This window comes from Helianthus annuus, chromosome 15, assembly GCF_002127325.2.
Source record: "Helianthus annuus cultivar XRQ/B chromosome 15, HanXRQr2.0-SUNRISE, whole genome shotgun sequence".
In the NCBI taxonomy this organism is placed as follows: Eukaryota; Viridiplantae; Streptophyta; class Magnoliopsida; order Asterales; family Asteraceae; genus Helianthus; species Helianthus annuus.
The window spans coordinates 55,252,644-55,270,640 of record NC_035447.2 but is presented as its reverse complement, the minus strand read 5'-3'; the positions used below and the strand labels follow the sequence as shown (position 1 = coordinate 55,270,640).

Here is a 17,997-nt window from a genome sequence, read left to right as displayed (position 1 = left end):
TACCCTTTGACTCAACCCTTGTTATGTTGACTGTTAAGCAAAATTGACTCCGGGGGGTAAGGTTGCGACATAACCCCAAACAGTGGAGGGTAAAATTGCAATTATTTCCTTAGGGGGGTAGACATGCCAATGACCCCTAACCTCAGGGGGTAAAATTGCAGCTTACTCTAGATTGTTTTACATTTTACCCTGTAAAGTAAACTCAAGCCCTTTCAACCCTCTTTGACTCCAGCAGCAAACGGTAAACCCTAACTCCAGCTTCGTTCGTTTGTATAATTGTATGTATTTGTAGAATTATGATTTGTTAAGTTGTAATGTTATTTGTAAAGGTTACAATTTTATGATTTGCATCAAATGAAATTACGAGCGAAAGTGATCAGATTGCATATCTCACAAATTTTGTAGAAACCCTACCCTAATTAGAATTTAAGAAATTGTTGGAGTTCTAAGCCCTTACTGCATTGCTTTTTTGTCTTCTTGTCACTTGAAGAATCTTCTTGTTTGAAAGCATTCTGCAAGTTCAACACTTGTATGCTTTCTTTCTGATAGTAGCTAGGCTCCCGGACACCAATTAAGAATGGATATACCTACAACACAACGATTTGTATTTTGTACAGACATGAAAAACGATAAGAGAAACGTGCCTAACAGTTTGTGTTGCGCGTTACAAGGGTTAACCCATGCTCAAAATTCTGATATAAGGGATATGGGATTTGAAACTATCAAGTGCTTTAACATACACAACATACCGGTAGGTTTAGGGTATTGGTTGTTGCTCAACTATGATCATAAAACAAACTAATTACCGTAAAATTAAAATCACACCCTCAAAGGTTCATGATGTTCTTGGAGTGCCTACGGGGGAAATTAGTGTCTCTGAAAAGCCAAAGGTGACAAAACGAGACGCTATTAGAGAACGATGGAAGAGCCAGTTTGTTAATGCTTGTATAACTGTTAAACATGTGACTGAAAAGCTTAAATTATATCCGCGAGGCGGAATACTTTTTAAGCTTAACTTCCTTGTTATCTTCAACTCTATTATGGGTGAGACTAGTGGTGCACAAAAAACCCGAACCCGGACCCGGACCCGAAAAAAAACCCCGGAACCGGGTATTATAAAACCCGGGTTTTTTATACCCGAACCCGAACCCGACCCTACCCGTAGGGTAGGGACCGGGTATGCATATTTGATCTAAAACCCAAACCCGGAACCGGGTTTTTTTATACCCGGTTTATACCCGAAACCCGGTTTTATAAATACCCGAACCCGAACCCGGAACCGGGTTTTATAAATACCCGGAACCGGTTTTTAAAAAAACCCGATTTTGATGTAATCTTGTTTAATTATGTATGCATTAAGACTTCTAGTTCTTATGATTTAACAAAATTATGTATGCACTTTGATGTAATCTTGTTTAATTATTAGGTTTCTAATGATATTTGCCACCGCTACTTAATTATTTAGTATATTTCATTATAAGTGGAAACAAATATGCCAATATATGTTGACCCTTCTATTTTCTTTGTTTGTTTAATATCATTATTAGTTTTTGTATTTAATAAATTGTGCCTCTGTTTATAAAGTTCAAGAATAACCACATGAAGAACTATAAATTGTGCCTCTGTTTATAAATTGTGCCTCTGTTTATCAATAGATTTGATGTCTATGTGTGAGAGTTATGTTTGATACATTTTATAAGCATAGTTCCGGTCGGGTTTTTTTAATACCCGGTGCGGGTTTTTTCCCAACCCGATGCATACCCGAACCCTACTCGATGAATACCCGAACCGGACCCGAACCCGGGAATAGGGTATTATAATACCCGGGTTTTATAAAACCCGACCCGAACCCTACCCGAACCCGGGTATATAGGGTATACATTTTTGGTAGAGAACCCGGACCCGACCCGGTTTTAAAAAAAACCCGATTTTGTAAAACCCGATCCTACCCGAACCCGATCCTACCCGAAACCCGGTTTTTAAAAAAACCCGATTTGTGCACCACTAGGTGAGACAACTAAGAGTGCAACCGTTAATCAAAAGTTTCTCACGTCAATCAATAATGAAGCCGACATACCGAACATGGATTGGTGTAGTTATATCATAGCTTGCTTGAAGAGAACTAGAGAGGGATGGATTGGTATATAGCCCTATAACGGCCCGTTGACTGTTCTCGAGGTACGTTTGCTTATTGGTTACATAAGTTGCTTATTAACATGAAGAAATTAATATGATTTTCATTACACAACAGGTGTTATACGCACACGAACGACAACTGAAACGTAGTCCTGAAAATGTAGTAACTCCAGCGTTACAATATGTTACCACTGATTTGTTGGTTGATCTTGAGAGGTCCTTATATGACAACGGACCGTGTTCGAATGATGACATTAAAAAGGAGGATCCGTTAACTCCAAATGTTGAAGATCACGTTCAGTCACTAGGTCCTGAAGTTCAAGGTCAAACTGTTGAAGATCAAACTGCTATTGACCAAAATGTTAAGGTACCTGATGTAACTTCTGTTCAAACAGATTCGGTATTGAAGCTAAAGGTACCCATTGGTCCACGAGGTGCTCACTCACTGTCTGGATTATCAGCTAATATAGGACATTGAAACCGGCTTGAACCGTCTAAAGACAAGAAGGTAAGTCATGCACACTGTTGAACGTTAATATATTCTAATTCCTTTGGGTTTGAAATGGTTGGGCCTAAGAAATTGGTTTAAAAAATAATATTTGAGCATAAACTACCTGTCTAAATTTTCATACTAACTAAAACTTTTGGCTCAAAATAATGAATTTGACGATGGAGATAATCGCAACCAAACGGTAACAAATGAGAAACAAAACTGTAGTTTTTGGTTTTCGAAAAAAAGAAACAATACTAAACCATCGGTTCTTAGTTTGGATCATAGTGAGAGATAGCGATGATGGCGACAATTTATTTATTTTTCTTTTTTGTTTTTTTTTTAACATAAATTGCAATTAAATATAGCTATAAAATAGCTGGATATTTTGTTTTTGTTAAATATACATGTAAAATAGCATATATACAAGGGTATTTTGATATAATATACATATAAAATTAATTTTTTTCTAGTGTATCACTATTTATAAAATAGCCGCCTGCTATTTATCGCTATGTAGCATATAGCCATATAGGTACCTTATCGCTATTTGTCGCTATTCGCCAGTAACAATTACTATGGTTTGGATCGGTTGTATCACAGTGGTTTCGTTGGTTATTTCAGTTTCGGTGAATTGGTTTTTGCTCACGCTACTCATAACTGTTGTTTCCTTAATTGCAGATTGGTAATAATATGGGCAAGACAAAGAAACGTGCTTGGAGAAACACAAACACTTGCCTACCAAAGAAATTTAGGCGCAATGTGAGTTGGCTGAAAATGTGTCTCCTATGTCAAATTCTGTATGTATCTCCTTACTTCTCATATATGTTGTACATTCCGATGATTAATATTAGACAAGGAAATTTAGGCGCAAATGTACAAAACTTGGTTATTTTGACTTCTTATTAGTCTTCTTTTGGGTCAAATTGTGTTTCCACACACGCTAGAATAAAGAAAGTGCTCAATACATTACCGGTTAAATTGGGTCGAGTCTGGTTGGTTAGCCTTTGTTGTTTTCTTAAAGTTTATATAATAGTGTTTATTCTTTTGATGCTATAGTTTACTGACATCAAGTAGGAATTATTAAATTACATTTTATATATTAGTTATTACGAAATTTTAAAGATTATGGAAAAAACTAACGTCTCAAGCCAGCTCGTTTGACCCATTACCCAATCTGACCCGACCCGTTCATTTTGGTCACCACTGATCTATATTCTTTTATTGTATAGCTGGAAAAGTCAACTTATCAAAGTGACATAGTTTGTGTCCAAGGCACAAAGTGAACCAAAGTACTGCAACAATTCTTAAAGCCATTTTCAAGAAACACGGTGACATTGCAGCTGATTGTGTATTCAAAACAAATTCTGTGAGATCATCGATCCTTGAGGTTGTTTGTGAAGCTGTCAGTTGGATTCAAACGGATGATGTTATTGAAATAGGGGAAGATATAGAGCGCCAATTGTCAAATGCTAATGCGTCGTGGATTCGAGCACACTTTGAGGCTGCTCACAAAAGGAAGGAGGCCCAAATGCTTATGGAAACAAAAACAAACATCACACTGGTAAAGAAAGCCGCCCTGATGGATCTAGTAATGGGATATGGATCTAGTAATGAGATATGAAAAGCTTACGGCTGCCTATAAACAGTTTGAAGAGGCTGATAGGTGCATGCAAGTACTCCATCTTGTTGAAAAGAAGCTAAATAATAACATTTTGGAATCTAAAGATGAAAATGGTGTGTGGGTTAAGCAACCCCTTTTATAACCAAGTCGTTTAATAGATGGAAGGTTGTTAGCGGGCATAATATTATAAGCGCTGCTATGAAAAACCTTACGTTTTGTCGCACGAGTCGGGGCCCGCTTTTTGGAACACAATAGTTTAGTTTTTGTATAGCCTTTCATGAAAATACTTGGGCTTAGCTTTTTGACATGCTCCTTTTGATATGCTACTTAAAGACCACAAGATAACTAGTTTGACCACACAAGGCAATCACACACTGGCATAAGGACCAGCAGATCCATCTTTCTGAATTCATAAAACTATTTCGATTTCGGTAATGACCACTTCATCATGTATGTATTTGTCATACAAGTGAACCCGAACATGATGATTTTAATTAAATTGGTTAAACATGTAAACTCGACATGACGCCTCTTTCTTCTTCTTCTTCACTCAGTGAAACATGATATTAAACTATGTTAATTTTTGTTACTCAGGATACCTCAATGGTTTTGATTTTCAATGAATTGCATAAGATGAAGTGAGAATGTTGAGTAAAGATGTTATGAACTAAACTTTTTGTTCATGATTTTAAAGTGAGGGTTAGTAAATATGTACAAGTTTAAATCCATCAAGTGATGTGGATAGAAGTAGTGATTAGTGATCGACTAGATTGTCAGCTATGGTCCACGATAGACCTACAAATCACATCATATTACTAATTTGTGTAACTTTTGTTTTCTAGATATAGTATAGTAGTATACTGTTCTCTATTGATTTTTATTTCAATCGTGTCTTAAGTGTATCAGTTTGAATGAACTAAAACATAAATCAACCCTAATTAGTTTACGATGCATGTTAAGAATACGTGGAATATTTAAATTCATGAAGTGATGTTGATAGAAGTAGCGCGTGTGTAATGATTAGCTAGAGTGGTTGGGACAAGGTGACTAGGTGTAGTGTTAGCCGTGGTCAATGACAAACCTACTAATCGCCTCATATGATTGCACCAATGCCTTATTTGAAGATTTTTTTTAAGAATGAAGTCCATTTCTTTATTAGTTGAAACGTGTTATGAATTTAAATCGAGATAGATTGTAAACGGGCAACAAGCTGCGCCGCTACCCTTTTTTTGAATAACAAAAGTAAGTTTGTTAAAAACTACGTTCATAGATCCCGGGGTCATAACATTACTATGCATGACCCTTTGAACTCCAGTAAGTAGGTCCACAACCTCTAGCGTCAGGAAACCAAAAGTATCAAAAGCAATGTAACGTTCTAAAAGTTTCTAAAAGCTTATATAACTCAATAGTTGGTGCTTTTTACCACTAGGCAGTTTTTCGGGTTGAACCATGGTGGCTTAAAGTTAACATGAGTGATGATTGTTAAATGGGATATGATGCAGCGAGGATAAACGAGAATGAAAAAAGATGCCCATTCATCGATCGTTCAAGTTGCTCAAGTGGGGTTGGGACACCGAAAACGATATTGTGTCTTTTACTTTTGTTTTGTAATTTAAAAAGACTAGTATATTATACATACTATAAAAACTCTATATCGGTGTTTGTCTTTTCCATTTGTTGTCATTTGCATCAAACCGATACATACTACATATATAATAATCCTTTTTATTTGAATGCTATTAAGGATTAGCGGGTTATAACACAACACGTGTACTTAATGAATTTTAGTTCTTTTGCAATAATAAAATATACCTCCTTGAAGATGATGAATAAATGAACCTTAAGTAAAGGAACATAAATAAAAAAAAGTGATTTCGATTACTTGGATTTCATAACTTAACATTTTTTTGTTGTAAATATCGAGAATCAGAAAAGTATACGAATATCTATGCACATCAACATATCGTTTTGGTTATGTTACAAGTTTATTTTTTTGGTTTTTTTTCGTTTGCTATAGCATATGTCGGTATTGTGACCAACTAAACGAATTTCATTTGTGTCCCGCAACAATGCGCAGGGAAAATTTACTCATTAATAATAATTTCCCAAAAACTCATATAATTTTTAACGTTAGTGAGTATCAACGACCAAAAGTACAACATACTATTTGAAATGTACTCTATTAAAGTCAGTACTTCTTGAGGGGCCTAGAGTGTAATTTTGATAGTTACTAATAATTACGAAAATGCCACCACGTGTTTTTGTCTTTTCTTTTCAGTTCGTACGTTTTGTACGTTAAAGTTATTTGTATTTGATCTTTTGTCAAAGTCAGTATTTCTTGAGGGGCCTAGAGTGTAAATATCACTTCTGTGTACGGTAACTTTTTGAAATATTTACAGAAACCCTTGTTTTTACTTTACTACACAAGGCTTCCATCTTCCCGTTGCAATACGCCACCTAAAACCACCACCACCACCACCACCACCGCACCACCACCGTCGTCTCTGTTTCACGTAGCTGTGTTCGACTAAAACCCTAACCACCGCAGCTCCAATTTCATCACTCAACACATCTGGTGCGGATCCTAATCCTAGATCTGCTGTTTTTTTGTTTCAAATAGGCATGTTGCGTGCATATAATTCACAAAATGTTTGTATTAGTTGTTTAAATAGAGGAATTTGGCGTATTGTTGCCACTTGCATTATAATATTCTTCAAGTTTATTATTTAAAAGTGTTGCTAAAAAGTTTGGAGTTAGGAATAACATGTGTTTATGAATTGATGATTCTGTGAGTTCAAAATTAGACTACACAAGCGACACATGGCACTTGCTTTACTATTAAATCATTACATTCTTGTTTTTATAATGATCCGTACTATGAACTTTAACAACAATCCATTAGAAATCAGTAAATGTTTGTTGTGTACTTTTATAACCATGCGTATAACTTTTTGCAGTTTTGCACACAAACACAGCCACCCAATTGATAATGAGTTCCGGACGCCAGTTTAGAAGCCGGTCAAGAAAGGACCTACCAACATCACAACCGTTTATGTTACATACAGACACGGAATTTGAAACAAAAAGCACGCCAAACAACTTGTGTTGTGCCTTAAATGGGTTGAGTGCTGCTCAAAAGGCTGATTTAAAGGATATGGGATTTGCATCTCTAACAGCTTTTAACATACACAAGATACCAGTGGGATTGGGGCGTTGGTTGTTGGTCAACTATTCTCATGAAACGAACGAATTAAACGTTGGCAGCCATGTGATTAAAGTAACAACGTCAAAGGTTCATGATGTTTTCGGAGTTCCTATGGGGGATATTCCTGTATATGAACATAAAAGGAAGAGAATGACAGACGTTTTTAGAGAAGAATGGAAGAACCAGTTCTTTCAAACGAGTGTAACTATTAACGATGTAATTCAAAAGCTTAAATTACAAAGGCAAGGTGGAAAACTTTTCAAGCTTAACTTCCTTGTTCTTTTTAACTCTATCATGGGCGAGACAACGAAGCGTGCAAACGTAAATCCAAAATTTCTTGCATCAATCAGGGATGAAGGCGACATTTGTAAAATGGATTGGTGTAGTTATATGATCACTTGCTTGAATAGAACTAAAGAGGGATGGAACGGTAAAGAGCCGTATTATGGCCCGTTGACTTTTCTTGCGGTACGTAATGTTTACTGTTTTGATAAGTTGTTTCTTATCATGAAATAATTAATATGACTTTCATAACACAACAGGTACTATACGCACACGAACTGCAACTGAAACGTAATCCGGAAAACGCAATAACTCCGGCCATAAAATATGTGACAAATGATTACTTAGTTGATCTTGAAAGTTCTTTACATGGCAAAGGACTGATTTCCAATGATAACGTTGAAGCTCACGTTCAAATGGATGAAGGTCAAACTGCTGTTGACCAAAATGTTAATGTGTCTCGAGACAAGGAAGATGAAATTCAGTTTCATTCAACCAATGCTGATGTGACTTCTGTTCAAACTGGTCTTTTATCATATCTAAAGTTACCTGCCGGTGATGCTACTCGGAATTTCACGGAAAGACGCATCACCCATTGTAACCAACTTGAATCGCTTAGAGACGAGAATGTAAGCCATGCACACTATTTAATATTATCATCTATTTCTTTTTAACATCTTCTACGTTTGAAATGCTTAAACACATACCCAAGAAATCTTGAAATCCTCAGTTAGTTATTTTTAACATGTATTGGTTTATCTTTGTAGTTACTCGATGGTGATGATATACAAATGATAGAACCCAAGCAGGAAGAATGTGAGTTGGATGAAGATGCGTCTCGTACGTCTGATTCTGTATGTATCTCCCTCAATTATGTTATAACTAACATATTCCTATGATTTATATTAGAAAAGGCCATTTAGGTTCAGATGGACAAAAGTTGGCTTTTTTGTTATAGTCTTTTGGGTGAAATAATGTTTCTGAACAGGCTAGAATAAAGAAAGTGCTTAACAATCTTCGGGTCTGGTTGCGTTAGCCTTTGTTAGTTTTTTAAAGTTTTTATAACTAGAATATTAAATATGGCATTCAAATGTAGTACTCCGATGCTACAGTTTACTAATATTAAGTAGAAATTTCTAATATTAGTTATCATGTAATTCAGAAGAAATAGAAAAACTAACATGTGAACCCAACCCAACCCGTTCGACTCGTTACTCAACCTGACCCACTCATTCTGGTCACCTCTAATTTGTATTCTTTTATTGTATAGCTGGAAAATCTCTCGGCTCGTAAAAGTGGGATGGTTTATGTAAAAACATACAAAGTGAATCGAGATATTGCACCAACTCTCATAGACATTATGAGGAAACATGGGGACATTGCAGCTGCATGTGTCTTGACCTCGGATTTGAAATCATCCATCCTCGAGTCTGTTTGTAAAATTTACAGGCGGATTCAAACCAATGGCATTGTGGAAATGTTAGAAGAAGAGAAGCGGGTCTCAGATGCAAAGACACTCAATATTGATGTGTCATGGCTTGAACCTCTATTTGAAGATGTCCGCAAGAGAAAAGAGGCCAATAAACGGTACGGTTTGTGTTTGGAAATGAAAGTAGGCATCGTTATGGCTAAAAGAGTTGCCCAGAAGGATCTGAGAGACAGACGTGCAGAGCTTGTGGCTGCACAAGAACGGCTTGAAGCGGCTGAAAGGCGTGTGGCAGCGATGCATCTTGTTGAGAAGAATCTAACTGACCGTCTCCATGAATCTGAATCTGAGCTGGGCAAATGATCCGGTTGTTTATGCTAACTAGACTTCTCTATGGTGTATAATTAACTAATTATTAGTAGGTTGTCTAGGCTAACCGTTAAATTTGGTCAAAAAGGGGCCATTAAGTATTAACCAAGAGGTTGTACGTTTAAACCCAAGTGCGCGCGAATATTTGTAGTTCATAGGGTATGTGTATCGAACCTTATTATGAATATGTGTTGCATTTATGGCTCATCCTTAGTGGTCTTTCTAGTACTGTAGTACAAAGTTAAATCACTACAGTTAAATATGTTGATTTGTACTGTGGAATTTTGGCCAATATTGATTACATGACTTGTCATAAGAATGATACAAATTATTAATTGAACATCAGAGAGACTGAAACATGATAATATTGAAATTTATGCTGATCAATGTTGTCATGTTCGTCGAAGGATGACTTTTCTCCTAAAGGACTGGTTTTAGACCCGAAACCAAAAATCCTCAAAAGTTTAAAAAGTCGTCTATCGTAAATAATTATGAAAAAACAAATGTATATATACATTGAAAGATCTCAAGCCGCTACATTGAAAGTTTTCAAGCCGTGTTGAAAGTTCTCAAACCGTGTTGAAAGTTCTCAAGCCGCTACACTGAAAAGGCTTAAGCCATGTTGAAAAGGCTTGGCTAAGAGAACAATAAAAATATCTCAACCGGACACGTGGCAATCATCGGTTGGTTGACTTGAAAGGATTTTTAAGCCGTTTCAGCTGCTTGAAACGGCTGGTTGAGACGTTTCCAATGGCTATTTTTGAAAAGTTGACCATTATTTGGCTAATCTCGTGATTTTCCCTAATTATTATTATATATATAATAGACCAAGTTCTTAGCTATAGTAATTTGATTTTTTTTCACCCATCAACTTTAATTTGATTTTTTTTTCTTTTTGTGAATTTCACCCCTCAACTTTCTTTTATGTTGATATATAAACGCTTTGAAATTTCTAAAAGCTTTGTAATCTATATCTTCTATACTATATAATAAAAGAAACTTGTTTTGGGACACTTGTCATTCTCTCATTTAATTGATTAAAATTATTAATAATACTAATAATAATAATAATATTTAATCTAAATTAATACAAATTCTTATTATTAATAATATTTAATCAAATCTAAAATCTAATCTAATACAAATTTTTATTATATATTTCAAATTGTATGTTAATTTAGTATCTCGTATAAACTACTTTAATTTATTATAACTTAAATATATAGTGTTTAAATTGGAAACTTTTACTAAATGAATTTTACATCTACCCAACTCAAATATAAAATTGCATATATCCCCTTATAAAATTCATTTATTGCATATTTACCCACTCAAAGATAAAATTGCATACATCCCCTTACTTGTTAAATAGGATTACAAATTCACCAATTTTGATTTTTTTAATAAAACTAAATTATAGAATGACTATTTTACCCCTATAAAACTTTAAGTCTCCGAAATTTTTATATCTACCCAATATTAATTTTTTTTTTTTTTTGTCATTCTTACAATATTTTTTGTGGTGTAATAATTGATTTTCCATAATGTGGTTACAATCAATCGATAAGTAATGTGAGAATCAAACAACTATTACACTGAAGACGAAAAAAACCCATTACGAACATGTTCACATATTATTTTACTGGCCAATGTCAAAAAACCCATTACGAAAGGTAATTTCATATACTATATATTTTTTAGATTACCAACTTTTTTCTACATAATCGAATCGTCGACTGCTAAATTGAACAACCTAGTTTTGGATTGGGTAAACATATTATTTTGTCTTTAGGGGATACATGCGATTCTAGTTTTGTATTGGGTAAATATGCAATTAAGGATGTTTATAATTAAGGAATAATGGAATTTAATAATCCTAACTTTCATCAGTTGGCCGGCAACGGATCCAACTTAAAAAATCGCTACTGACGGTCCCAACTTTTGACATTTTGTAAAACATTGGACCCTTGCTAACACCGTTCTAACGGTGATGACGTGGCATGATGACGTGTCATAATTTTTAAACTGGGCTGGTTACGTGGCAATTAGGCTGATTATGTGGCTTTGAACTTGAATTTTTAAACCCCAAAAGACATTTTATCTTCTTCTTCACCAGCACAACTCCACCCGCCACCACCCGGCACCACCCTCTCCTCCTCTCCCAGCGCTGCCACAAACCAGCATAAGATCCGATGAGGAGGTGGACGGATCTCCATCGCTGCCACCAACCTCTATAGCTGCCACCAACCACCACGAAACCACCCTCTCCTCTTTTTCCCCTCCTCCACCAACCACCTTCTCCTCTCTCCTCTGTGTCGACACCCCTTCACCAGCTCACCCCCAATTAACCCCACCCACCCACAACACAACCTTACCTACCATCTGTTCTCTCCCCCAACTTGTTCTCCACCATCTGTTATCTCCCCTAACTTGTTCTCCACCATCTGTTTCTGGATTGTGCTAGAAGCACTGTTCAGACAGTTTCTCCGGCGTCACCGCCGATGCACCGTCGATAGCAGCTACCTTCACTCGTTTCTCAATCTTCTTCACTTCATCGCTGTTTATCTTCTTATTAATCATTGTAATTGAAGGTTTGAAGAACATAAATGGTGATTCCTTACTCTCGCTATTGCTCTATTAAACAGGTGCAGATGTTTAAATGATTAATTAGATTGTTTTTCAATTTTTTAATAGAAAACCACATATTCAAGTTCAAAGCCACATAACCAGCCCAATTTAAAAATTATGACACATCATCACCGTTATAACGGTGTTAGCAAGGGTCCAATGTTTTACAAAATGTCAAAAGTTGGGACCGCCAGTGGGTATTTTTGAAGTTGGGTCCGTTGCCGGCCAACTGGTGAAAGTTGGGATTATTAAATTCCATTATTCCTATAATTAAAGGGGAAATATGTAATTCTCCAAATATATATATATATATATATATATATATATATATATATATATATATATACACACACACACATTCGGTTTATTTGGGTGGGCCAGGTTTCGGGTTATTTTAGATTATGGATTCTTCCGGATTAGGGTTGGGTTCCCTAGATTAAATAAAGAGTTAAATGCTATTTTAGTCCTTGTGTTTTGGACCATTTTGTCAGTTTAGTCGAAAGGTTTTCTTTTTTCGCCTGTGGGTCCAAAAAGGTTTTACCGTTACCATTTTAGTCCACTGGGTTAACTTCATCCATTTTTTTTTCTGTTAACGAGAAGAATTCGATCATTTTATATGGCCGAATTGCCATTCTAGTTAACAGAGTTACATATAAAGTGACCAAATTGCCATTCTCGTTAACAGAATTAATGGATGAAGTTAACCCAGTGGACTAAAATGGCCAACGATGAAACATTTTTGGACTCACAGGCGAAAAATGAAACATTTGGATTAAACTGGTAAAATGGCCCAAACGACATGGACTAAAATGACATTTATCCTTAAATAAAAAGACCCGAAAATCTAACATAATATCGCCCCATCACGCTTTCATTCTCCGTTGAGACGAAAGGTAGGGTTTTTCGATGGTAACCGATTATTTGGTTACATATTCTTTGATTCTTGTTAGTTTTGTTTCAAAATCTATTTAACTTGGTTGTGAACGTAACTGATTAGACTATATAGTTTGAAGGGACAATTTCATATATACCCTAACAAACTTGTAAAATTTCATATATTCTTGCAAAATTATAAATATCATATATACCCTTACTAAATAGTTGAAATATCATATATACCCAATTCATTAGAAACAATATAATAAGTGACACTTTTAACCTTATTTTTTTCTAAAACTTTGAAACCTCATATATGACCTTTAATTTCAAATATTATATTCACTCATTTCTAGTTTGATTTATTTAGCTTCAATATTATATATAAAGAATACTACCGAGCATGGGAAAAAATAATAAAAATAGGTAAAAATAAATTTAAGCTTAAAATGTGTTATATAAAAATAAGAAGTTAAAAAATGAGCATATATGAAAACTCAAAGCTAAAAAAATAAAAAAAAATGATTACTTATGAGATTATTCTTTATAAATTGGGTATATTTGATGTTTTAACTATTTTGTAAGGGCATATATGATCTTTATACTTTTTGTTGGGTATATATGATTTTTTTTTCAAGTTTGTAAGGGTATATATGAAATTAATCCTAGTTTGAACGAGGTAAACTTTGTGTTCTTGTCGCTTTTCCCATTTAAGTTTCATCTTATTCGTATATGTGTGTTATCCAGAGTTTTATCTTTGGTCAAATTAATCACCAACACTTACAACCAACTAACTAGGTAGATTGCTGGATTCGGTCGCAAAACAATCATAAAGTGTGATACTATTGCCTTTTTGAACTTCAAATGGGTTTGGCTTTTTGAAATTCAAATGGGTTTCACTTCTAGAACTAGAATGCTATTTTGACCTTTGTAACATTTGTTTTGACATGTTCATCCAACAGAAATGTGTTATCTAAAACTAAACAAACAAGTTTTCAAACCAAAACATACAATTACCATTCAACACAGGTAATCTAAAACTTCTATTTTGACATGTTCATTCAAAAGAAACAGCCCTTAGTGTCACTACATGTTCATCCCTGTTTTATTTATAAGTAGGTCAGAATATACATAGCTCTCCTAAATCATGCAAATCCCTAATCAGCTAAGGCCTTGATTATCACAGCCCTTAGTATAAGTCCTGTTGTACAAACCAAATACATGTCCATCCCTGTTTTATTCATAAGTAAGTCTGAATATGCATAACTCTCCTGAATCCTACAAATCCCTAATCAAGTTAAGGCTTTGATTATCACAACATGGTTGAATATGCATGTTGTCCTGTGACAATTCGGGTTCCCTTCACATTCTACCGTACGTTGTAATCTTGAGAACTAAAGAAATGAGACTTATATTATGATTGTTTGATTTATAGAAATATATATGCATGAATATTTGTGAATGTAGTGCGAATAAAGTAGTTAAATTCAACCGCACACCTGAAAATGGTGTGTGCGACGGGTTTGTGCAGCCGCACACTCCCTTTATCTCGTACACTCTTCCAGCTCTCACTAGTGGACCGCACACCCAGTTATATCAAGCCCAAACCCCTAGCCCATGATCCAGCTTAAGAAGCCGTACACTCAAACCGCCTTTGAGTGTGTGCGGGATCTTCCAAGAATATAAAAGGGGTGCAAAGCTGCAAACCCTAGAATGATTTTCCAATCATTGTGATAGCTGAACTTTCTTTTGCAGCAAACCTTCTCTCCCCCCTCTCTATCTCTCTCTCTCTCTCTCTCTCTCTCTTCCACCAACATTCTTCTATTTCTAGAAACCCTAAAAACACCCCAAATCCTTTTCTTCTTCTTTTGACTTGACGGCAACATCATCATCCTTAAACGACAGCTGGTGTTCACCACTTTAAGAGCCCCATTTCTCTCTGTTCTTTCACATTCTCCTGATCTTTAGTAACCGGTTAGTATACTCTTCTTTCAATACATGACAATGTGTAGGATATACTCATATAACATGTTTTGTGCGTTCGTTTGTTTGTTTTGGTTTTTTGCTGCATGGTCTGTTGATTCGTGTGTTTTTGGAGAGAGTTGTAGTATTCAGAATGGATGATCGTCCAAAAGTTGGGGTTTCTCCACAAGATGATTGCGGCAAATCATCATTCTCTTTTGACGTTTTCGCTAACCGTGTCATTGATGTTGAAGGAAATACCTTGTTACCGCGTCGGGGAATAGTTCAGACATCTCAGTCTGAACCCAGGAAAATAAACATAGTGGATGAACTCTTGAAGAATACTGTTAATGTTCCTATAGAGAAGATGGGGCAAGACTCCAGGGTTTCGGAAAAATTGGATGCTTGTGAGGGATCTCAGGGTAATCGATGTGATGCGGGAAACAATTCAAAACCTTTGTCTTATGCAGATTCGGTGTTGGCAACTAAGTCAGTCAAGGTAAATTTCAGAACTCTTGCAAGTCCGGTTATGCATGAAGGTTGTGATGTGGTGCTTCCTCGGGATTCTGTAAGAGTAGTTCAGGATAAGTTAGCAAATACTCTGTTTGGGTACTTCTTAGGGGACCGAGTGGCATACCCAGTTGTGGATTATTTTGTGAAGAATAACTGGAAGAAGTTTGGATTGCAAAAGTCCATGATGAATGCTAATGGGTTTTTCTTCTTTAAGTTTGCTGATGAAGCTGGAATGATGAATGTTCTTAAAGACGGTCCTTGGATTATCCGAGCTCAGCCTATATTTCTTAACATTTGGTCTCCAACTTCAAAACTAGAAAAGAAGGAGGTAAAGAAGTTGCAAGTGTGGGTCAAAATCTATGATGTTCCGATTGCTGCATATACGGAGGATGGTTTGAGTATGATTGCTACGGCTATTGGTGAGCCGAAGCTCTTGGACTCGTATACTACGTCAACGTGCATGGATACGTGGGGTAGGAACAGTTATGCCAGAGCACTTATAGAAATCTCAGCTGAGTCTGATAGCTTGAGGGTGAAGGTTTCATCAAAGAAAAAATGAGGGTGGAATATGAATGGAGTCCTCTTAGGTGTGCTCATTGTAAAGTATATGGCCATTCAGATGATTCGTGCCCGAGGTAGGTTAGGAGGACTCCTACTAGGCCGGCCAAGATTCAGAAAAAACAAGAGGGAACAATACTCGGCATCAAGTGAAACAACCGGTTGTAGACAAAGAGGGTTTTATGGATGTGGATCGCAAGAAAGCGGCTAGGAAAGCAGGGTTTCCTGTTAATAAGCAGAAGCAGAAATTTGAATATCGGCCGATTGGATCCAGGTCTCATGGTGGGGCTACTTCCTCGGGTCCACCATCTAGTGTCAAAACGCACAATCCATTTGATGTCTTAACGGATAAGGGTAAGAATGTGGTTAAAACTGGTGAAGTTCAACATGACCAGTAGGACTCGGATGATGAGGAGGTTATTGGAAACTATAATGAAACTAATGAATTTATGACCTCCGGTTTATCGAAAGCAGGGGCAAGCACCTCGTCCACGAAGTTCTCCAATGGATAGATTGTTGTTGGTTCGTGTCAAGGGGCTGCTGGTCTGTGGCAATTTCATTTTTGATGATGGAGGATGACTTTTAGTTTTGTTTTGTTTAGTCTTGTCTACTAGATATTTTTCCATAATATGTAGTAGGCTAGGTTATGTGGTGTCATAGGTATTGTGGTTTTTGTTTTTACCTGGCTTACATATATGGGGCATGTCCTGTATATGAACTAGTGTGGAACACATCCTCACTACTTGTACTTATTTGGGATTGTTTTAATAGAATCACCGGGGTAACCCTTTACCAAAAAAAATAATGGTTTGATAATCTGTTTGTATAATGTGATTAAGACAAAATGCTAGATTGTTCAATGTTAGTATGAAGGTAGATGGATATAAAATTCGTGGATTTGATTTCATGTTTGATGCTTGTTGTTGTTGAAATAGAACCATAGATCTATCTTTGGAAATGCATATGTTATAAAGAGGTGTTAGTAAATGATGAATCCAGGAAGCAATTGTTTGATGAAGGGTGATGTATGTTCATAGTCAGAATAGAAATCTAGACCTCCAATTAATATTGGTGAGTGTAGATCTATTATTTAAACCTGTGCACAATTGATGAAATGTTGATAAATATGATGTTAGGTTAAAAGATTGATGTTAAAACATGTGTTTAATCTATTTGAGATGTTTACTGTTTGGTTAAAATGATAACCACACAGTCATGGGAGGTACAACTTGAACTGCATACCGTACACTACGGCACAACAAATCCGCACACTGAATGCGCCACGTGTACCGCACACTTGGTAAGGTACAACTCATGATGCACCTTGTACACCCAAGTAAGCTAGGCCGCACACCTCTGAGACCATACACTCAGGTGTACATGTTGTCATTTCACAGGGTACAAGAGAGTTAAGCGGGTCGCAATGTAGACCGCACAACTCTTGTACAAACATATAAAACACATTGTACAATCGTCAAATTGCATGACCGCACACTACCTAGAGACCGCACACTAGGTAGTGGGCAGCACACTCTCATTGGGCCACATACTCGCCTACTGGACCAAATGTTATCAGGCCGCACACGGATAATCAGACCGCACACTCCATATGGGCTGGTAACCTGTTTGGGCCGCACAACTACAATATGTGTAATGGACTGATGTGTTACTGGTCATATGTTTGGACTTGTGTTACAAATATGTGATACGTGGTATGGTACTTGTTAGTTGTGTGTACGAATACGTGAAATACTTGCATACAAACCTGACCAATATTGGTAACCATAATAGGACGTGGTTGACCGACTATTAAAACAAGTAAACAATCTGCCGAGCAAAACAAAGGTGAGTTCACACACTTTACTAAAATCATGTATTCCCGGTGGTTGGGAACGGAACGAACAACACTTTCCCAGGTTTGGGATTGC

General features: G+C 36.3%; 1 protein-coding gene and 1 long non-coding RNA gene across 4 annotated transcripts; both read left to right on the top strand.

Moving 5' to 3' along the window:
• The first annotated feature begins 209 nt into the window (after window positions 1–209).
• On the top strand, window positions 210–4,576 carry LOC110865864. Of its 3 annotated transcripts, none has more exons than XR_002551034.2 (5): window positions 210–1,044; window positions 2,009–2,178; window positions 2,252–2,644; window positions 3,308–3,426; window positions 3,859–4,576. It is a non-coding gene; the product is annotated as an uncharacterized LOC110865864 (long non-coding RNA). The 3 variants fall into 3 exon arrangements; XR_004882113.1 differs by having other exon boundaries at window positions 210–2,178; window positions 2,252–2,459; window positions 2,532–2,644; XR_004882112.1 differs by having other exon boundaries at window positions 210–2,178.
• A 2,088-nt stretch (window positions 4,577–6,664) lies between these two features.
• LOC110865865 lies at window positions 6,665–9,794 on the top strand. Its single transcript, XM_022115192.2, has 5 exons — window positions 6,665–6,825; window positions 7,208–7,923; window positions 7,998–8,366; window positions 8,505–8,591; window positions 9,008–9,794. The coding sequence occupies exons 2-5, from the start codon at window positions 7,240–7,242 to the stop codon at window positions 9,524–9,526; spliced, it is 1,659 nt and encodes a 552-aa protein (XP_021970884.1). The 5' UTR covers window positions 6,665–6,825; window positions 7,208–7,239; the 3' UTR covers window positions 9,527–9,794.
• Window positions 9,795–17,997: the final 8,203 nt, after the last annotated feature.